The 23,759-nt window shown below is 38.0% G+C and overlaps 1 protein-coding gene across 17 annotated transcripts in view; it reads right to left on the minus strand.

Annotated features, from left to right (window-relative positions):
* cadpsb (Ca2+-dependent activator protein for secretion b) overlaps nucleotides 1–23,503 on the minus strand; it is a 74,745-nt gene extending 51,242 nt beyond the window's left edge. For 5 of the 17 annotated variants that reach the window (XM_058403309.1, XM_058403310.1, XM_058403308.1 and 2 more), the window contains exons 1-3: nucleotides 22,961–23,500; nucleotides 6,469–6,582; nucleotides 2,404–2,736 (exon numbers count right to left, since the gene is read on the minus strand). In XM_058403309.1, the coding sequence (XP_058259292.1) occupies nucleotides 2,404–2,736; nucleotides 6,469–6,582; nucleotides 22,961–23,299 (786 nt within the window). In that variant the 5' untranslated portion in view covers nucleotides 23,300–23,500. Of the gene's footprint in view, nucleotides 1–2,403; nucleotides 2,737–6,468; nucleotides 6,583–22,960 lie in introns of all 17 variants that reach the window. The other 12 variants (XM_058403319.1, XM_058403305.1, XM_058403304.1 and 9 more) reach the window with 4 other exon arrangements.
* Between the last annotated feature and the right edge of the window lie 256 nt (nucleotides 23,504–23,759).

Below are 23,759 nucleotides of genomic sequence, written 5' to 3' on the forward strand. Positions count from 1 at the left end.
TGGTCTCATTAACTGCATATGTAGGTCATCATCGTTATACGCTACCTTTTCCTCGATCTTGTGGCTCACCAAGGGTGCGTCTTGCAATATTCAGTACCATAATGTGCAGAGTCAACAATAATACAAAACTTGACTCCAGCATTTCTCTCTCTCTCTCTCTCTCTCTCTCTCTCTCTCTTGCTGTTTAGCATTCGGAAACTGAAATTCCTGCTGGATGAAGAGCTTGTTAATGGAAGATGATGGACCACTTGTTTTATTTGTGATGATGTGAATGTGTGTGTTAGCGTGTGAGGGGGCAGGCATCAGCCCAGTTGCTCTGGCTGTGTGTGCGTAGTGCCAGACAATTTCTGCCAATTACATGTGATTGTGCTTTCATTAAATACACTCCAGGTGGTGTATGAGTCGTCTATTGGCTGGCAGAGAGAAAAAATCCTCCTACGCTTGGCCTTGAGACCAACATAGGAGCAAGGGAAAAAAAAAAAGAGGGTGAGTGAGCTGTTTTCCACTCACAAAAAGTAAACAAGCCTGGTTTGATGTGTCAAACACTATTTGATTTATAAGGTTCACAGACATATTTGATGTGTTTTTAATTAATTTTTGAGTGATGTGAATACACTGTATGACAGAGGCAAGCTATTGACTAAACAAAGGTTAGACTGTGTTTAGTTTAACAGTGGGGTACATGCATTGATTTTACCCACCAATCCAGTGAATTAGCTGATATTATAGACAGGACATCAGACCATCGAGCATTTTAAGGCGAATTTCCTTAAAATTTTTAACTAAGCCTCATAGTTCCCCAACCTCAACAAAATAGTGCTGAATTACAATCTACAGTCTTGAAGTACCGTGATCGTGGTCGTCTGGACTCATATGAACAATTTTAGATTTAATTCAACACAGGCTTTTTCTCTGTAGTGCAGTCATTATAGTTTTATGATGCAAAATGCTTTTGCTGTCACTAACTGGCAGAGCGATGGTGACAGCTAAGCCTCTGACTCATCCCTGAAGTCTGCCTGCTTTGCTTGATGGAAGATAAAAATAGATGTCTGGATTGGTTCATGCTTCAGGGATCTAAGGATGAAAATATATCTAGTGTGGATACCTTTGAACAACTGCAAAAGCTTTCACCTGATCTTTTTAGCTGACTCAACACAATTTTATAAGATCGAGCATATTAAATGCAACTGACTGATATTTCAAGAAAAGTGTGGTCAAATACATTGCACTGTTCATGAAATATAAATTTGTCTTGGCTTCTTGTTTCATCACCAAGGCTGCTTAGAATAAGAATATATTAACACTTTTTTATATATATATATATTATCAGACCTCATTTTAAATCCTGTAAAATTTGTGATGAGCAGAATAAATGAATTATGAATCTGTGACACAAACAGAAACAGTAACAAAATTCTGTTATGTTTCTGTTTTATATAACAATACATTTACCAGGCTTCCCTGTGCAACTACAGAGGTGGACAAATCACAGACAGAACCCAGGATTACAAGAAGATTACATATTCAGGCTGCTAATTTTATATTCATTTTAACATTTTAAATGAAATTCAGTAAGCCGGTGATATATGAGCAAAATGTTTTTTTGTTTTTTTTACTTCACTTCTCCAATAACTACAGGATGAAAAACTTCTATTTCCTATTGACTTTTGTAACAAAAAAAAATCATTTGATAACACATCCCAAAAGGTTTATGTTTTTCCTCAGAATCCTGATGCTGTGTGACACAATACACTTTTTCATATTTCCTCCACTTGCTGCATGTGAACCAATAACAGAGGTCTAGCTGTTAGTAGGGAATATTTTTACTATGTATAGCTTACTCTACGAAGCTTGATGCAAGACAATATTTCTAGAATCAGGAGAACTAGTGATGTAGAAACAATGACTATACTCAGTTTCTGAACAATTTCAGAACAGTGCATAGGGTTCAAAAGTCAACGTATACAAAACATTTTCTGTTCCAGGGAATCAAGTAGTCATTTCTCTACCGCATTCTGTATTTTTGTCAAACATTTAAGGTAAATTATGTCTGTTACTGCATTTGGACTTAACTTATTGGAAGTTTTGGCAACCAAAACAGGGGACTAGGGGAAAACATTTACTTGCCTGTTGGGCTAATAAATGAATTTATGTTTTGTCTGAACTGCATTCTTCAGAATGTGTCTCTATCCAACTGTATTTATTCATGTGGTGTCCCTGTCCTGAGAATACCCAGCATGCTTTCATTACAGGCATGAAGGATTTGTTTTCTTTATTCTTTATACAGTTCAAATTAAATCAAATGTCAATGTCCATAGCCTGAAATCTCTTTAGGTTTAGAGTACAGTATAACTGAACTAAAACTTCCCTGCCTCTCTACTGTGGCTCTAACAGTACACTTACCTGACAGGCCTGGTACAGCAGCTGGTGCTCAAATTTCTTGATGCCAAGGATCTGCTGGAACATCTCATAGAGCTGGTCTTTGCTGAGGATGAGCTCAGATGCAGCGCTAGCTGTCATGCGCTGCTGAGCCTTGCGAGGATCCTCATCCCCACGGTAGATGGTATCAAACTTGGCCATCCAGGAGCTCAAGACCGTCTCTTTACTCAAGCCGTCAATCTCAGGCAGGCTGCGTACTCGCTTCTCAATGTGGCGCTTGAACACTTCGCGGCAGTCGACAGCAGAAAAACCTCCAGTCTGGACCATTTTAGCCACACGATCGCTCTTGAGAAACACCTAGGAGTCCAAAAGCAATAAATGCGAGTTCATATAATTTGTATTAAAATACTTTCATGTAATGTACTTTCCAGAATACTGAAAATACTTTGTATAGCGACAGTGTGCAGTGTCATGTGGTAGACTGCAGATTGCAGGTGAAACAGCATGAGAGCTCCTATACAGCAAGAGATGAGCTAATTACTTTTGAAAGGCATCACCTTCTGTTCATGAACACCGCAACAGCGCTTCTAAATACTTAGACTCGTCAGAGAAGTCTAAAGAGGCTGATTACATGGATAAACATTAACTCTAAACCTTTTACTTGGACTACCTCATCCCTGAAAAATCAAGTATCTAACAAGGTGATTGCATATACTGCTTTCACCACAGTCAAGTACTAGCAATAGTTTTACGTAATACTCATAGTAGCTCTATCAGTGTCTCATGACCATATATTTTGTTGAAGCAGGACAACAGAAATCAAACAAAATTAAGTCAGGAGGCTCACTCTTATACTATGCCTATTATCTTGTGAATCTTTAGAGGATCTCCACAACAGTTCTGTGAGATTTAGCAACATACAGTCATTCAGCAAACAGCCTAGCACCTCATTTTCAGTGGTTTTAGACAAACCTGTGTGTTTGTTCAACTGTGTTTAATACTGCTGATGTGTTTCTATTGCTGCATGCGAGAAGAGCTAATAACATTAACCAGGGTTGCCAGGTTTCAGCAAGATTTTCAGGACACACTACATCTCAAAAAACACTAAAAGGCCTTAATCTAGCCATAAAAATGTCAGGGACTAGAAAACAAATTTGTCTCCTTTATGTGAGAAGCATGGCTGTACGGACATTATCCACTCCACAACCCACTGTTTTTCACTTTCAATCTTTGCAGTATATCTTACAATATAAAGGGTTCTGTATATTATAGATTCACTAGGTGTACTTACACTCTTACAATTATTTGCCATAGACATCATCTTGGCAACCACTGAGTAATTTTAAATTATGTCAAATTGGAAGAAAAAGACATGCAATCTCTGTCATTAATTGTCCTGTTGGCTGCATCCCCTCCATTGAACATATTCCCAGCGTGATTTGTGCCCCAATGGGCCTCTAATAGTGCTTGTTGCATTTCCCATTTTGACCACAAAATATAATAACAACAAAATCAGCTGTCAAATAGTATTTTTAAAATCCCTGGTCATGGAGGTAATTAGGATTTCAACATAATGTAACTGAATCGCATGAATAAGGACTTTTGAGGATTAACATTTGTTGAACATATTACATATATGCATATGGTGGCATCTTTGAACAAGGTGCCAGTGGGTGGCACTTAATTCTTCCAGTTATATGATTTCTAAATTGTTGTTTACTTTGTAAAGAAATAAAGCTTATAAAATATTTGCAAGTAAGCTCTATGAACTTATTGTTAATCACATGATGTAGTGAAGGCATGCTGGTTTAGTTGTGGGAAACAGACAGCAAAACGTTACAAAATGGTGTGTTTTAGAGAATTATTTTCTTGCACTTGTATGAACCTTTGAGCACTGCTTCTCTGGAAAGTGCACTTGAATCAGTGTGTAATCTCCGTAATGATTTAAATCAATAATGATCCAACTGCAATATGCTTTGGGAAAATTGTGTCTCTGGACTCTGGTTTAATATTCTACACTATGACGGATTTGCCTGTGTCTGTATAATATATTGAAATAATATAGCAAGGTCATTAAAGCCAGGGGAAGAAATTGAAACTTTAAAATTTTACAGCTTTGAAATGATGCAGCTAGTGAAAGCAGAAATGTTGCATAAAGCCACAAATTCTCCACCTTTCGCCATCTCTCTTGTTCTCTGAATTATTTAGTCTCTCTTTCCCTTCTGAAAACAGGCAGAGAAAAAAAAAAGTGTGATTTGTTCTCTGTTCTTGCTGCAGTAGCAGTCGAGTGAGGTTTAAAGGGTCTGACTAACATCCGGAAATCCCCCCCACACCCTCCCCCAAACCACACACACACACACACATACACACACACACACTGTCTCCTACCCATGTCTCAAATTGAGTTATATGGTCTTGCGAGTGAAATGTGATTTATGTTGTTTTTTTCCACACTGGGAAGGTCTGCTAGAGCTGGCAGCTGCTTTTCCCTACTTTAAAAGTCCCTCTCCACTGCTGTATTCAGGAAGACAGATTAGACTCTAAATTGCTGCCTGGTAACGATCCAAACACTGATTTGCCTCATGCCTCTTTCTACCTGTGTATACAATTACAAACTACCTTAATGTAATGAACTGTTTCTGGATGAAGAAACCCAGTGCCATGGTGACCATGTCACTGGGTTAAAGTGTCACCCTATTAATTCAAGTTTGATATACAGATCAAGATGCATTGTTTGATTATGATTATGATTATTAATATGAGACAGAATACTAGTACTACCATCAAAATCTATCAAACCATTTGTATCATTACTTTGGCTACTTTCTGATACTGGTCACAAAAGCCAAATGGTTTGCATGTTAACACTGTGCTACCACTGACGCATAACACACACACACACACATTTTGTGCCATGATACTGTGAAGTGATGGCCGATCTGTCGTGATCGCAGTGTGTGTAACTGGGGAATGTGTGTGTGTGTGTCTGTCTGAGCTCAAACAACAGTGAGTCCATCAGTGCAGGGTGTTGATAATACTTCAGCCCTACATCCGACACCTACTGTGTTACAAAGAGACCAAAGGTTTATGCTTGTATTTTAATGTATGCACTTTAATTTAATGATTCAATTTACACCCTTTCATTGTAAATGCATCAGTATTCCTGTGTGTGTGTGTCTTTGTACATTTTTCAGAACTAGCACCCTATATGTGTGTGTGTGCCTGCTATGATCTGACTGGCTGATGGTGGACATGGTTCTAGTGAAGATATGCCATAAATTATCTGACTACATCACAAAAATAGGTTTGGCATATTATGCAAATTAGCTAAAAATCTAAGTAGGTTGAGCTAAATAGTTTTGGGGGCTAAGTGCAACCCCCACCACACCCCACCCCAAAAAGAAAGAAGACGGTTCCATAACAATGATGCTCATAAAAAGGTGATGCAGTATCTTCATAATTGCAAGGACTGGAGCATAATCCAATAATCTTTGTCTTAGATACTACTGTGATTCTACATTGCGTTTATCAGCAGATTAATTAGCAACTGCAGAAGCCCAAACCATAGCAACACCAGAGAATGATATAATGACATAGTAACCTTACCACAACAATACTTAATGAGTGAAACCATTAAGCATACAAATTTCCTCACTGGGTTTGTGTGTCTGTGAGAGTGTATGCATTTATATACCAGCTAAAAAGAGTCATTTGTGTCCCAGGAGGGCTGTTTAGAGCTGTCACGTCTATGTTAATTATCTTATACAGTCATATGCCTAAGCATTTGCTGCTATGAGATAACAAAATGAAATGCAATTCTAACATAATGACACTATGAGTAATTTTATAGCATTATAAAATGTCCAAAGGCTGTTTTTTTAATTATATATCCTCTTGCACTGCAGCATTATTGCCCATCTAAGCTGACAGTAAAAAGCTATAATCAAATATCACCTTAGATTAAACAGCATCCACCACATAGCATTTTTACTACCACACTAAAAGTAAAAGAAACAACAATACAAACTGAAAAGTATACTGATCAGTTAGTGCTGTAAAAGCAAACAAAATGGTGGATTTTGTGTGTACCTCATAGTAGCTCTGAACTGCATTGATGAAGGCCTCATCTGCCACAATCTGAGTGTCTCCTTTGAGGAAAGACTCAAAGCGATCCTTGGTGGTCTGAAGCTGCTGCTTGGTGATCTAGAGAGGGAGAGAACACAAAACTGCCTCAGTGCCTAAGCAATGATAACACAAACATACAATATGAGAGAGAGAGAGAGAGAGAGAGAGAGAGAGGAATGTAGGCCAAATAACAAAATCCATAAATATTCCTTTAATGTAGATTTCGTTTATATATTTCCCTTGAGATAAAAAGTTATTTTTTAATGACTTGCTATAAAGTTTTCCAATCTGAGAAGACCCATATTTTCCAGAACCAATGAATTTAAAGAATATATAAAGAGCCCATGGGCAATGAGAAGATAAAAGGGATAATTCAGTGATGAACTAAGAGATATTATTAAGTCTAGATACTCTTAATCAGTTCAGTCTCTTGACATGACTTATATCTCTATAACAAAATACACTGTGTTGTTTGCTACTGACATGTTCTTCTATTTATTTTGGAACCACACAGTTTAAGTCAAGAATCTCTTCCACAGAGGTGTGGCCTTTCTCTTGTGTGGAAAACAAAATGAGGGGTTCTTAGCTTAGTTCTGAAGGGCCTCCAGTCAGTCCACAGTTTTCTATTTGAGCTCCTGACACACCTGAGCCTGCTAATCCCAGTTGCATTTGTTTACCTGGATCAGGTGTGTAGTGAATTGAAACAAAGTTGAAACATAAATGCATTGTGGATTTTCAATGACAGGGCTAAAGATAACATAAATGCATCACCCCTGCCAATTAGCAGAGTAAATGCGACGTCCACAAAGTAAGACAGTTATACAGGTGTTATGTAGATGACAGCTTGAAAGCAAGACAGTGTAAACAGCATCCGTGTTTGAAAGAACTAGTGAATGTTCAGGGCCATCAACATCTAATCCTTGCTCCAAAAAAAGAAAATTACCTCCGGCAGCAAATAGGCTGCATATATTACCCCAAGACACCAAGATTATAATTAAACTATTTTGTCTGTGCCAAAAGTTTTATGTAAACCAAGTAGCTGTTATGCATGCCAGACTGCAGCAGTTTGCCTGAAACCATTTCAAATTACAGGAAGTTCTTCTGTAATATGTAATTGCTCTAAAAAAGGAATACACTAATGAGGGATCTAAAGAGGAAACTGGAAGCCAAAACTCTTGGTGAGATGTACAGCAGGGTTTTGTGCCATTAGGGGACAGAATTTCCAGAAAACACAGTTGGCAAATAAAGAATACAAGGGAGAAGAATACAAGGAAGCACAAACCATTCATGTATCTGTTTAACCATTACGTGCTATGCTATTTATTCAGCTAAGATGCTAACCAGCTAAAACCACAGCACAGTATTCACAACAAACATCTTTGCAGTTATGAAAATGTAGATTATTGGATTAACCTGATTTATACATGTCTCAAGCTTTAAAGAAGATTTGAGTTAAAATAAAGAAGAGACTTAAAAAAGGCAAAGTAATTCTGTTGAAATACAGCACATTATCACTAATTTTGCTTGGTCCATACTGTGACACCAAGGTCACTGGATTTTTTTTAAAAATGACTTATTATTTTATTTCCTAATGAATGAAACTAGCATAAAAAATACAAAGTTAACTAGCTACTTAACCTAATTAAGTGATAGCTATAGCTGTACTTGTCACTTACTATCAGTTGGCTGGACAGGTAAGCTGGCTAAAATGCTAACCAACCAAGAATCCATTCAAACCAAAGTGCTGCTACCAATTCCACTGCATTTTAACATACATATGTTTGCAAGAACATTCCTTACAATAGTCAGCATTCCTATATTTACTTTCCTGAAAAACAGAAAGGAAAATGATAGTGACAGAAAATGATAACCGCTAATGACATGGTTGAGCTCATTTATTTGGTCTTAGAGTGAATAGGTTCATTAACAGAAGCTTGTGTGAGATTGGTTCATTAACAGAAGTTCATTAACTCTGCTTATTATGAAAAGCAGAAATAAATATGAACATTATGAAAGTTAATAAGAGAAATTATAAGAATGTGCATAATAAATCATGTTATAAACACACAATATGCCAGCTGATGAACTGATTGCCAGAACTCTCCTGATCTTGATCAGATGTGTTCATCTCTAAATAAGAATGTGCATAAATATCTTTAAACATGTTTACATATATATTGATATTTTCTTTTTTTAAACATGCATAGATGTAACTAGTTTCATATGCATAGTTCGGTAAAAAGAAATAGTTTGATTTGTCAATCAACTTTTTAGTTGATCTTTCGGCTGCTCCCTACGTGCACGAGGGGTCGCCACAGCAGACCAACTGGTCCGCACAACAACTTGGCACCAGTTTTACACCAGATGCCCTTCCTGACACAACCCTCCCATTTTATCCGGGCTTGGGACCGGCACTGCATCCAGTGGCTGGGGTGGGGGCACTGGCTGGGACTCGAACCTGGGCTTTCTGCATGGTAGGTGAAAAACCTACCACTGAGCCACCAGCAACCTCTCAAGCAACCTTTTAGTAATAACAATAAATTTAAAAAAATAAACATAACAGTAACAAGAAGTAATAATAATAATAATAATAATAATAAAAGTTACTTCACATTCTGTACCCTTAGTTGAACTCAACAGAGCGTTGTCTATGTTTTTATTCTCCAAAAGAAACTGTGCACTTTTGCTCTCTCAGATTGATGGTTCTGTTGTATGACATAAGATATATTTCAAATATTTGGAATTAAATATGAATGAAGGGAAATAAAAAAGTATTCTAATCTTCTAATAAGAAGGAAACTGCCTAGTGTGTCAGAATGAGGAGAATCAGAATCATCCATCATGGTGCCTGAAGCGTCTTGATGTTTAATTGGTTGTGGTATACTGTTCTCTAGAGAAATAAACATTCTGGGATGTGTGTATTTGTGTGGAGGAGAACAGAAAAGAATGTGAGTGTGTGTGAGAGAGTTTGCATGCATGTGAGATAGATTCTGGTGTGGGAGGAAGGTGGAAAAGTACCATGTAGAGTGTGCCTGTGAGGCATTACTGCACCATCTGTGTGTTCATCTCTTTGCTAATGTCCTCGCTCTCCCTCGCATAGAAATGGACACACATGCATTACCAGTCCTTTCCGAGTTTGCTGAACCTATCCTCCTGACGTGATAAGAAAAAGCTAAATGTAATCAATGTTTTCAGGTATGTTTTCGTTCAGTATGAGCTTTTTCTTTTTTTCTCTCTCTCTTCTAGTAACTGGACTTGTCCATTTTTGAAGATGTTTCATTTCTCAGCTTCTGTTGCTTGATGAAAATGATGAAGCTCCTCAACACAAATTCAGCTACCTTGGCTTTACTACTACAGGACAGGCATGCAAGAGAAACAGATTTTCCTGGCAAGGATTTGTAAAGGGTTTCTCCAAATCACCAAATTATTTCTTGTTCTTTTAATTAAATCATGTGTACCATATATAGATATTATAAAGTAGTAGTATAGTAGAAATGATCTACACTATACATAATAATCTACACTACATAGACAAATGTTTGTAGAAATCTGACAATCGCATTTATATGTGCATCATTTCCAACCTGTTGCCACAAAGTTGAAAGCACACAACTGTATAGAATGTCTTTGTATGCTGTACCTTTAAAATTCCTGAAGGGAAAGAACTTGAGAGTTTTGCACAGTTTTGACTTCAACCCCACTGAAAACCTTTGGGATGAACTGGAACACTGACTGCACCCCAGGCCTCTTCACCCAACATCAACACCTGACCTCACTAATGCTCTTGTGGCTGAATGAGCACAAATTTCCACAGCTTCACTCCAAAATCATGTGGAAAGCCTTCCCAGAAACGTAAAGGTTATTATAACAGCAACAGAAGCACATATGCATGTGATGGCCATATAACTATATAATTTTTGGCTATATAGCATATGTTGTCCTCCCCATAAAACACCTGTTGAAAAATATCTTATTTGTTAAGTATCTAATGTATCTATTTGTGTGTGTGCGTCTCATTGCGAAGCGAAAGTGTACATTGATGCAATGAGCCAGAAAGGAAGCATAGGTCATATAGGTTGCTTTCTTAATTGCATTAAAAGCACTTGAGTCCTTTTTAGTTAATGATTTTTCAGTCACTGGTTTCAGTCATTCGTTATGTCTGGCATTGCGGCATTGCTCATGCTGCATCTCCTCCTACATCTAACCTACACATCGATCCTTTCTTCAAAGCACCCTTATTAAGGATTGCTCTATGGCAGCCAGATTCACTAGAGAAGACTAGAAAGGACAAACACATAAATCAGCCTTGATATGTCAGCACAAGGGCAGAGAACACATACACACACATGCATACTTGTACAGATGGCCAGTCTCTGTTAGTGTGAAGTACACTGAGAAAGTGTGACTTACCAGCACCAATTTCTTTGCTAAAAGCCTGACTGTGACGGCGGTCCTTTAGTCGAGTCGGAAATTCTATTTTGATCCAACATACACCAGGCACCCCATATTTCTTTATGTAACCTAGCATAAGTTTTCACTCGCACATATTTAGTTCTTTTTATTTCTTTTATATCACTTGGACTGGAAACAGCACTAGACAAGCCAAGCTTTTGCCAGATCACAGTCTGACTTAAAAAGCATCTGAGGAACACAAATTCCTCCCTATCCTGATTCCAACAAACCTCTTTTGCCGGATATTCATCTTCATTTTACACAATCTGGCTTCCCATTTATTCAACCAACAGATGACGGAAACTTGTCTCCTCCACTTGAAGGAAAAATAAATCCATTTTTCCCGGAACTGTGACTTAGTGTACAAATAATTAGACAGTTTCTCATTATAGGTATGGTTTTAATGTTGGTTTACATTTGATATTCACTGCTCTATTTGACTTCCGATTCATCACCAGACAGCTACACTTTTTGTGAGTTCTCGTATTTCGGACAGCTTTTCTAGCCACAGGCTAGTAAGGGACAGTGAACAGTGGTCAAAGTTCACATTTCACTGTGTGCAAATGCCAAACTGGCTTTAATCTGAATCTGTAAACAACTACAAAGCAAAATGCACTCACAGGTTTCCTCACACCTCTTCTTTGTTTTGCTTGGTCACATTTTAGTTATATCAAGCCACCCGGTGTCTCAAGCGACTGCTGGTCACACACACTTTAACAGTGTGTTTTGAGACTGGCAAAAAAAAGCTACATTACATGTTTTCTCTCAGGATGCGTTCAGAAAAGTCACATGACTTTCACATGTGGATAATTTAAAGAAAAAAAAACCCTGGACTGTACACCTGTGGACACTTTACATGTTATGTTTCACATATGGACTTACATGTTTTTTTTCATGGATTATTTTCTCACCTGATTATTTATAATTATTGTGTGTGTGTGTATGTTTGTGATACCATGCTAATTTGCACAAGGCCAGGGATTTTTTAACTAAGTGATAAAATATGATGCATGAGAAAGAGATATTTTAAAGCATGGTTTTTGTAATGCATTCGAATTCAATCCACTTTTACCTAGAACAATTAAAACTGCAACTAAATTACCCAGGGACTGGATGTTTCTAGAATTAGACCTCCATATTGGCTCGTCAACACAGAGAGAGAACGAGACAAAGGAAGAAAAAGGACCTTTGCTAGATGTTATGTAAGTACTCAATGGGTAATAAAAAAATGAAGGTGCTTGCCAAATTTAGAGCTGCAGAAGCTGAAGCAGAAATGAGGAGGAGATTTTATGATCATGACACACGCACATTTCATCAAAGAGGAACTGTGCTGGCTCACAGTTTCTGCTTTTTAATGATATTTTTTAAATAAACATACAGCCCTACATGAAGTTCGCCTTTCCTCATGCTCTAGTTGTCATTCTGAGTAGATGCCATACACTTGACTGTACATTCAAAGAGACATATTTCGCATTGTTGTGATTTTGCATCCAGGAGGATATAATGGATAGTGTCAGTTGTCTGGTTTGGATTTGCTATTTAAATAGCGAGTCCATAAACACCTGCACATTGAAATGTGATGTGACATAGTATATGTACTGCTTGGTTATGTTGGTGTGGTTAAGCCACAGTAAAGCATGTACAGCATATTCATGTGGATATTTAAAGGAACAACCCACCTTTTTATAATTAATATGTGATCTTCAGCAGCATCCAGGATTTATTTGTTAACCAAATTCTGCTTTCTGCAATTCTCTCAGTGCTGATAGCAGCGGCAGAGAGATTTAGCCATTATTACATGTCTACTTAAAGAGACTGATGCAGCAGCGCTTTAGGTCTTTATTCTCCCCAGCTCTCTCAGCTACTCATCTGCACACTCTGCTCAAATAGATAACGTTCTGAAATCCTCAGCTGTTACGTGAATACCACTGTCAATGCCGTTTTGCTTGTCATATTGTAGATTGCTTACTAGGCAATCCTAGTTGCTGCACTACATTATGGAACTATGAGTCTGTTGCTGGAACATAGAGATTGAGAAAATAAGCTCTTGCTCTTTTTTTTTTCTCCTACTAAACCTTTTTGTCCCCTGACATCACAGCAGCACACTTCTTATAATAAAAATACAGCAACTACCAACAAGTTAGGACCAGAATAGCTACACACATCCTATATATTTCAATATAAATATATTTGTGTTTCAGGGTAGAGTTTTCCTTCAAAACCATGAGTATGAGTCAAAAGCACATAGTACTTGGAACTCATAAAAGAAACATACACACAGTCACACAAAAACAAGGTCCCTGAATAAAAAATAATACATAATAAAATAATAATAAATAAAAAAACTCCTCCTGCTGCAGGTTCTGCAGGTTTTTGCAATATTTACTTAAGGATATTTCAGGCACACAAACAAGCCAAAATACACAGTTCCACATACAGTGACCAGAGCAAACAGACAAACCCTTTGTGTATACACATAGCATTCAGTAGAGCATCATCTGCATCTCATTCATATCCAGCGCACTAATCAAGAGCAAACAGCAACTAGGTACCAGATGCAATAAACAAGCAAGCAGGATAAGTCTGGATCTCTAGGAGAACTGTACCAGGAAAGGAACAACACGTTCCAGTTACTCCTCAGCTCCCTGTACACCTTCCCTCCCTGCACCTCCCATCATTTCACTCTCCTTCTGATGAAAGTGCTCTGAAAGATCGCAGACCTACTGCTGAAGCAGTTTCAATACATGCTGAGCCAAAAGAAAGGCCTTGCTGTTTCTGAGAAGCGGTGTAAAACTTCTTTCTGGTAGTCTCAAGCAGACATCAAACCAGATTCACAGCTCTCTAAAAAGTTTTCTTAGAAATAAAGCAATTATGCATTCCTGTTGTGATGTACTTTTTTTAGAAGGAATGAAGTGATAATATTAACTAGTAAAACCATATACTTTCAATATTTCAATAAATGAATTTTGTTATTTTAATATTAATAGTTAGGCGGTATAAACATACAAAATTGTGATGCTTTGATCATGGTGACTGATCCCTAATGCACTGCGAACTGAAAGATGCACTGCCGAACACTTTCATCAAAATCACTACAAGTGCAGCATTTTAGAAATGCATCCTCTGAGCTCAGGTTAATATCTGTGAGGTGTAATTTTACATGTCCTCTTGTTTCCCCCCACCTCCCAGAAACATGCCGGCAGGTGTATTAGCTTCAAAAAAATTGCCCCTAGATGTGTGTTGATTTCTGTGTATGATGTCTTGCAATGGGCTTTCTTTCCCTGCAGTATGTATCTTTGGCTCGTGTTTTTGGGATAGGATCTGGATCCATATGACCAGGATAAAGTACTTACTGGAAATGAAGGAATGAATCAACATGCAAATTCAGCTATGTGTTTGTGGTATAATTCTAAAATGCTAACCCAGCCACTAACACAACAGAAGGCTTTCCAGAGAATACTGACAGCGGACAGAGTGTTCTTACTTACTTTCAAGGCGTTTGGAACCATGTACACCATTCAAATTCAAAGCAGCCAGCATCCACTGGGAAAATTAAAGGTGTTTTCCTTTAGTCAGTCTATTGCTGTAACATATATCAAATTCATCCCAAAGGTGTTGAGTGGGGTTGGGGTCAGGACTCAAGCTGTTCCACTTCAACCAGAGCAAACCCTGTCTTCATGGAGCTTGCTTTGTGTACAGGGACATTTTCATGCTGGAACATGTTTGGGCTCAGCACCTGTTTTAACTGGTTTTACTTGTTATGTTGCCACTGTTTTGATATTCATATTGTGATAGTGTACAGAGGGTCTCGTGCACTTCCAGAGCTGACATGTGTATGCTAAGCTTGCAGTGCATCCATTAATTTGCAGTGCATTTCTAAAATGCCTGTATTATGGTGTCATTTTCATAAGAGTGTTTTGTGATTTTTCAGCACATCTTTCCATTTGCATTGTGTTGGCTTTTTTAGGCCACCATGATCAAGGGATTTCTTTTGGCTGTCTGCAAACCAAGACTGAACACCCACATCTTCATAATTAAAAAATAAGAAGACCTGAATCTTCTCTCTAACAGGGTTTGAGCTTAATAATATTCTTAGACACTGACCTATTTGTTCTATCATGTTTTGGGATGTTTTAATAGGAACTGTAAAGCACTCCAGTAGGTTGCTCTGGATAAGAATGTCTGCTAAATGCTGTAAATGTAAACGTTTTAAGAGAGGACAGTGAAGTCTATGCTACCTGAATTCATTTTCCGTGCTATAAATTTCACACTTTATAATTTTCAAAAACATTTGAGTTAATGTAAACTCGGTACTCAGAATAACCAGCTGTTTAAAGTAGCAAAAATGTAGAATAGCACCACATACAGCTTTATGATCATTAGTGTTATTAATAATACATCACATAGCAATCATAATCTTTCGCATTATGTAATTAGCTACTCATGAAAGGCAACAATTTTTGCATTTTATTATGTAGCTTTTCCATTATATTGAAATCAGGTATCTGTAATTATAAAGGGTACAATTGAGCAACCATGTGCTCTAGTAAGAGAAATATCTACCAAATTTACGGTGGGCCCTCTGAGCAATGCCTGAAGAGTATGGACCATTTCAAAACATTTGTTCTTGCTTCACCTCTGCTGACCTCAATGGTCCAGTTTAATGATGCAGTCAATCTCTCATCAGTGATATACTATAGGGTATCGTCTATCTACTCGGTGATTTTATCAGTTCATTTCACAGCACCTAAGGTATAAGTTACAATCTTTGAAATTTATCATAGCTAATGGGATTACAGCAGATACAAGTGTAGACCTGCACACTGACCTAATGCAAACAGATGTGTGAATTTCTGCGGATCAGAGCAGGTTAATTGGGTGGAGGTCAAAAGACTTTTCTTATGCAAAAAAAAAAAAAGAAAAGAAAGGATTTGTTCACTTTGTAAAACTGGACAATTCGAATGGTCTGACGGATAAGAAATTATTTAGTTGAACAAATCAAATTTCCAAAATGTGGAGGGAATCTCATGAATTATTCTCATGCTCTGGTAGCCTCTTCCACCTTTTCTAGTCATAAAAAGTCTCCAGTAGATTGTGGTATTTGAAACTAGCTTTTGTTTATTTAATACATGATCACATTGCCCATGCACACAACAAGCCTTAGGTCATCATCTAACAACATAGCTGAGATGCTTGGAAGCCCATATAGTGTACAATATGCATTTGTATGAATCTGTGTGTGTATGAATCTGTGTGTGTGTGTGTGTGTGTGTTTGCTGAAATGTATGTGTTTTGTGAATATGATTTTGAATTTTACACTAATAAGTATTTTACACTGATTAGAAACTTAGGAGCAAGAGACTTACTTCTTAAAAAAAGTTTTCTTCAAAAATCAGACAATTATGCAGTCCTGAAATGTTATTTGGAGGGAATATAGTGGTAACATTATCTAATATATCTAGTACATTTAATGTCAATATTAAGATACAATCTGCCAGCTATGATTTTTGAGTATTTGTATTGCAGGAAATTGCCACATTTGTGGACACGGAACGCAATGTTTGTACTGTTTCATATTTTGTCCTCATTAAATAATTTATTTTGCAGATCTTAATAGTTAGGCTGTGTAAACCTACAGAATTGTGATGTTTTGATTATAATGGCTGACGAGCCCCGGTGCAGTGGAAACTATAACATCCATTGCAGAACACTTTAATCAAAATCACTACATGTGCAGCATTTTAGAAATGCTCTGCAATAACATAAATGCAACACATAATCCTGGGTTCTCTGCATCTCTGCTTCCTCCCATCCTCCAGAAACATACCAGCTGGTGGGTTTTCAGGTGACCCATCATAGCTGTGATGTTTGGAAGCTCATATAGTTTATGCATCTGTGTAGGTTGTATGTGCCTGTGGTGTATGTGTGTGTGTGTGTGTGTGTGTGTGTGTGCCTGGTCAAAAGCATGTGTGTAAGTGTATATGTTTTTGAATTTTAAAGGTATTAATGTTTTATGAATGTATTAAAAGTATTTGAGGAAATGTAAAGCATTTAAAAGCGAGAAAGTTCTACATGCTCTAAATGCCACAATGATTATTCAACATATTATATTAATATATAAATCGATACAGATTACATATTAGTTTCTTCTCCTATGGATAGCTGTATATTTGTGTGTGTGCATGATAAATGGACAGGAAAAAAGCAACTACAGTTTGAAAGAAAGACATATTTATATAATCAAACAAGAGAATATCTATGTGTGAGCTATACATTCTCAATTATATGTTGTTCTTAGACAGATTGTAATTGTGCTCGTGTAAACGCCTGCACACGAGATAATGTGTGTATCTGCAAAGGAGAGCTAATGTGCATGTGGGGGTGTGAGCATTTGCCTGGAACTCTTCAATTCCAGCTAAAAATAAGGAATTGAGGCATATGACATGGCACGCTCAGCAAAATGGCTTCCTGTGACCAAAGGGACGGCAGACAGAGAGAAAGCATGTCGTCTAGGAATCAGTGCTTTCTTTCTTACCCCAAACGCCTCAGAGGAGAACTTTACGGAAAACATGTGTGTGACCATTGTCTGATGCTCCTTCATTTTTTTCTACTGTTAGCATGAGAGACCTTGAGCGAAGAGCTGCATGCTATTCAACCTTGAGGAAGAGGGAAGGTCATGTAGGCCTGTGCCAGCTGGGTGTGAGTGGGAGAGGGGGAGGTGTTGCTTAATGGATAATGAGATGTGCGTAAGGGAGATGGAACGTAGTGTCGGTGCTAATACACAAGGGTGTGTGAGATGGGAGGATGGAGTAAAATAGCCACTGGTCTTTAGAATAAAGCAATCTGCAATTGTGCTTGCATGTGTGTGTTTGTATTGATCCTAAAACAGCTGGTACGCTGTTGCGCTTAATGATGAGAAAGCGCAGTCCACCTCCTCTTTCTTATGTAATAAATACCATGTCTTTTCCATTTGCTAGCCTATGTACGTCTAAGAAAATATGCTGCATTTTTTAATTATTATTATCCTATATGGTTCTTTGAGAGTAATAAGTGGCAAAGCAAAGAATTACTCAGCATTTCATATTCATTCATAAGAGTAGAACCAGCCAAGTGCCTCATAGGTCATGATTTACTTCTCACACCTATTCACAGATTTAATTCAAATTCTTCCATTCTTTTTTTTTTGTTCATTTTAATGTCCACTTTATCTACTGGATAGGATCTCAGTCCATGTCTTGATTCTAATTTAGGATTAAAAAAGCTTGTTTTCCCTTGTTACAGTAGTAGGACATCAGCAGCAGCCAAAAACGTGTAAGCTATATCTACTGTGTGCTATAATAACATAATAGTAGAAGTAGTAAAAATAAAGAATAGTACCCAAATTTCCAGAACAACAGAATATTTTAAACATCTGCTTATATACATAATATTGATATATGGATCTTTTTTAAATTAATGATGGTGGTGGTGGTTATTCAAAAATCTGAATTCAGAATTCACATGTGCCGCACACACTCAGCATAATTTTTGCAGGTAGTATATGCTTACAGTCTGGTTAAAAATACATCCAGAACTGCACCCAGAAATGGATCTTGCACTGTGACAATGCACCTACGCACACTGTGGTGTCAGCCAAAGAGTTTTTAACCAACAACATGGTTATCGCTTCACATCCACTCTATTCTGCTACTTGCTAAAGAGTAGTCACTGCTTCAGTGGCTGTTTTTTCGAATAAAAAAAAACAACAAAATTTCACTCAAATTCTTCGCTTTTTATAATTGGTCATGATTACTGAGGTAAAAAAAAAAAAAAAAGGATGGCACAAAGCAGCAGGTAGAAGTGGAAGTTACACTGACAGCTTTTAACAGGACTTAAAAAAAATCTGTCTCTTCTGCTCTCTTTAGTCTGTTCTGCCTATTCAGCCCCAACAGAATACCACATTTACACACATACACACAGACGTATGTGTATACTGCATTTGCCACTCTATTATCGTTTCCCTAAATGGCACCTCTTTTAGTCTCTTCTTTATCTGCCTTCTTTATCTAATTAAATTTCCTCTCATTCTTATTTTAGATCACAAGCCCAGCCTCCACTGTTGTTGCTGCGACATGTCTTCAATAGACTACAAGATATCTTTGAGGGTCTAATTTAAATTTTTGACAGGAACCCTATCTGAATGACTACATAACCAAAGACAAAATTTTATGGTCTATATAGAAAGATGCCTAGTACTGTCACCGTATAGTTTGTGCATACTGTGCTGTCGGTTCTATCCTAATCTCAGACTCTGCTTAGCTTGACAGAGTAAGTGCTGAATGCAGCTTGTCATCAATTTTCTTCTTAAGTCAGATTTTTATAGTTGCCTTTTTGAACTGATGAGATTCCACAAAAACACACCATTCTGTAATGATGTTTCTGACATTTCTGCGCTTCTAGATGATTAAATGGTGATACTTATCACTTTCAAATTTATCAAAGAGCTGAAGATGTCTCTGCTTTCTTAAACACACACAAACACACCTCAGTAAAAAAAAAAAAAAAGATCTAAGCAGAAAATCAGAAAGAAAAGCAGGTGAATTTCCCACACTGGCCACTTGAATACATTCACACATTCCTAACCACACAATCACACAGTAATGCCCTGATTTGCATCCCATTGTGAAAAAAAGAGGTAATCATGTGGCCTGCAGCTCTGGGTTCTGACTGCACAGGAGGGCAGTGTAGTCAGTCTTCATCACAACCCATTTAACAGGCAGAAGTTGCAAGCCTGATTGAGTTACTCATTACATATTCACTAGGTGTTCATATTTTCATGTTTGAAAAAGTCCTCAGAGCATTTATCACAAGAGCTGCACACCATGAATATAATAAAAACAGACAGTCTTAAATGTATATATTTAGCCTGACATAAAATTTAGATGTTTGTTTTTTAGTACAGCTGCTAAGTCTTAATAATCTGTGCATTGATGTTGATCTGGTGGGTAATTTTATGCCTTAAAAATGATGTCTCAAATGTGTTTGCCTGTCTGTATGACTTTTTTATGAAGGTCACCTGCATGACAAATGTAATTACACACAGGAGAGTACTGATTTGGTTTTTTTTTTGGCTACCATTTCAGGTGAAATGCCACAGTTCAAGTGGTGTGAGGCTACAAACAAAGGACTGCTATATCTGAGCAGTTGAGATATACACTTAAAATTATGTAAAATAATAATTGTGAATAAAGCAATGATTTAAAAATGGTTTCACTGCTATAAAATATGTGTGGTTAGATGTCCACTGCTTAGCAAACTATAAGAACATTGAGAAATGCAATTTTTCTCTTGTTTTATATTGATAGGAGGAATTACTGAATACCCCATTCATAAAGTACTGCAAGTCAACTTAAAGGGACAACACCACAAAGACCAGTGTACAGTAATAGCTTATTAAGCACACACATTTTCTAAAAATATCTGCGATAGATATTTTACTCTATGATGGCCAGGCATGTTGTTGTAAAGTTAACTTATTTACCTAAATATTTCCAAAACCAAACAACATATCAATTTGGTGAAAAGAAAGAGGATTAAACAAAACTGAAATAAAGCTTTTAAATTATATATTATAAGATTTTATACAAGTAGTTGGCTACAATAATAAATGGAAATGCAAAACTCAGTTCAATTTTGTATATTGTACCCGTTTACAATAATCAAAATCTAGTTGCTGTAAAGCAAAACTCAAGGTCAGACTCTAAGTCATCGTTTAACATACATCTGAAATTTTCATGGCAATGCTAAATGATCCAAGCCTTAACACAGAAATATCTTTAATAAAATTGCATGATTAATGACATTTTAATTAATGAGTGCACAATTTTCTTTCTGAATATCCTATTTTTTTCTGTAAACAGAACACCATTATAGTGATTACTTACCTACGATAAGTATTTTTTCACAATGCTATTCATGATAATAATTAACAATATTTTTTAATTAATTAGAAATATTTATGCCTGCTGCTAGGCATGGCAAATCCTCATGTCTTTGTGATTACAGCAAATGGTGAATTGGAAATGCTCTTAAAAATGCCATTAAACCTTAAAAGGAATGAATCTGAATTCTTGTACCTAGTAATAAACTTATCTCACTGCAAATTCAATTATATTATTTTTAAATCACACATTTCCCACACTATGGGTCCTGTACTCTTCGCACTTGATGAATTCCCTTCAAGGGAATGATTTGGACTGCATGGTGATTGAAATGTCTCTTTTGTGCTTTAAGGACCTTAGCAGTGACTCAACACTAAAATTAATTTCTATGACCCAAATATCACCAGCCATGACTCACTAAACTCCACTGACTCCCAATGGGAGAATCAGGTCCTCGTTTCTTGTATGAACGTGAAATGGTCAAAGTTCACATTGTACTAGACAGGATTAATATGTGCTTCTTCTATTTTGTCTTTGTATTTTAGACATAATGTTGTCACACTGATACCCTAATTAGGACCACAAGGTCCTCCTGCAAACAGATGTAAACTATAATTGTTGACTATTGAGCCATATTTATTTGAAGGATTATATAAAAATAAAGATGGAACAAATGATTTTAATTATCTGGCAGTGACTGTAGATGGTTTGTGACCTCAAGCTGTTAAGAACTTGTTGTAAATTGTAAATGTTCAACCTCGATCAATAACTGAGGGGAATTAGATGGGATCTGTAGTGCGCACATGCAAGATCAGGATCAGATACAAAGAGTGGAAACAGTATGAAACACTGCAGCATACTGTGATCAATAGCCTGAAGCTTTACACTAATACCGATGGCTCTTGAGGGAAGGAAGAAAGAAAAACGATAGCTGGATGATAAAAAAAAAGTGATCTCTACGTGCTCAGAAAAGAGAAGGGCAGAGCAATACATTAAACAAATATTCTGGAACTTAATACCATGTTTGGTTGCTCTAGATAAAAGAAAAGAAAAGAAAAGAAAAGAAAAGAAAAGAAAAGAAAAGAAAAGAAAAGAAAAGAAAAGAAAAGAAAAGAAAAGAAAAGAAAAGAAAAGAAAAGAAAAGAAAAGAAAAGAAAAGAAAAGAAAAAAGATTTACAGGGAAAACAGGCAGCTGCAGAGAGAGATGAACTGGATTACAGAAGGTAAACACTACAGTAGGTGTTATTGCTTCAACCTTGAAAATTAAACTGTTTGTAAATACTGAGGGTTCCTCTGTCAGGATGGAGGAAGTGTAACACCTGCAAATACTCAATACAACAGGCCTATCATGCAATTCAGTGATTTGGGTCAATTGCACGTGCTTTAATTCAAGTTGCAGGATTTTAGATTCAAGACTATACACTGGGGAAAAATACATTTGGCGGATCTCCTATTAACATCTGATGCCTAAGGTCACACAGGCAGATAAAAGAGCCAATGTGGAGAGACATGATGGAGCTAGGTCCCAAACCGCATGTTACTAATGGTTTGTCTAAGTAGTACGCCATCTTTTGGCATACGAGGTGTAGTATCCTATTTTTGGATATAATTTAAAACGGTAGTAAGCGATTTGGGGAATAGATTCTATCATCGGCCCGCCGCGAGAGCGCGTGGGTCACGTGACTCTCCTGAGGCCGTGACGGCGCTTTATTTTGGTCCGACTGCTCCGTCGCCCTTTCAAGGAATAAGCACTGAACTGGAAGTCGACTTGCGCGTTCATGGATGTGGGACGGGCTGCTTTTTGGGGTCACTCTCAGCCTAGCATCTAAATCCCAAATGCAAGAATCTTTGTGCTTCTGCAGTCCCGTTGGCCCCGTGTGTTCATTCACACACCTCCCCCCACTTGTCCCACAAAACAGCGGACTGTGGTGACCTCATACATTTATCACTGCTAATGCGTATATATATATATATATATATATAGCAACAGGAATAAAACTGGAAACTGGAACTGGAACAGGAATAAAACCCCTCAAGGTGAGATAAAAGGAGGTTGCACCTCTGCTCTGCTTTCGTTCTCTTACCTTGAGCTGTCTCCTCGCCATGTCGGTCGGTTGCTTGGCGTTGAACGGATACGCGATGCATCGCATAACGAAGACGTAGAGCTGCAGACGCTTCTTTCGCTCCTCTTCCTCCCGCTGCAGCTTCTCGACATCTTCCTTCTCGTGCTCACTGGCGGCGGACGGGCTTGGGCTGCTGGGGCGGGCGCTGCTCCCACGGCCCCCGGGCTGCAGCCGCTCCGAGCTCTCGCTACCTCTGCTCGGCGACACGCGAGAACCTCCAGACTGCGGCGCCAGCGTCTCTTTGCTTTCCTCCTCTACTATCCCGTCCGATTCCTCCTCACTGGATGACGGATCCAACATTTTTGCTTTGAAACAGGCACTCGACTGAAAAGAAAAAACAACAGCCTGCTGAAATGTAAAACCAGAGGAACCTAGTTCGGCTTACTGGTGGAGTAGTGAATTGAACTGCGGAGCGGTGGAGAGCGTCTTGTGTCCCAACGAAGAGGCAGCGGACGCCGGATGAGACAGACACCGCAATCTCAACGCACGGGCAGCGCAACGATGCTGACGCGCCCTGCCGTGGCTCCGGTTGGCCAATCACGGCGCGCAAAAGGGGAGGACCGGCGTGGTGGAAGAGAGCGCGCGCGAGGCAGTGGCGGGGGCGCGCAGGCGGGGCCGAGCGCAGGAGATTTCTCTCTCTCTCTGAATGAAACCTACGAGCGCCGACGGCCACTTCCTGCCGTGCAGCTGTCCGTGGTGCTGAACGCACTCCCGGGTCGCCACATTCAGAAAGCACGCGGTCTGAATGTGGAAGGATGCA

Source organism: Hemibagrus wyckioides, linkage group LG11 (genome assembly GCF_019097595.1).
Source record: "Hemibagrus wyckioides isolate EC202008001 linkage group LG11, SWU_Hwy_1.0, whole genome shotgun sequence".
In the NCBI taxonomy this organism is placed as follows: Eukaryota; Metazoa; Chordata; class Actinopteri; order Siluriformes; family Bagridae; genus Hemibagrus; species Hemibagrus wyckioides.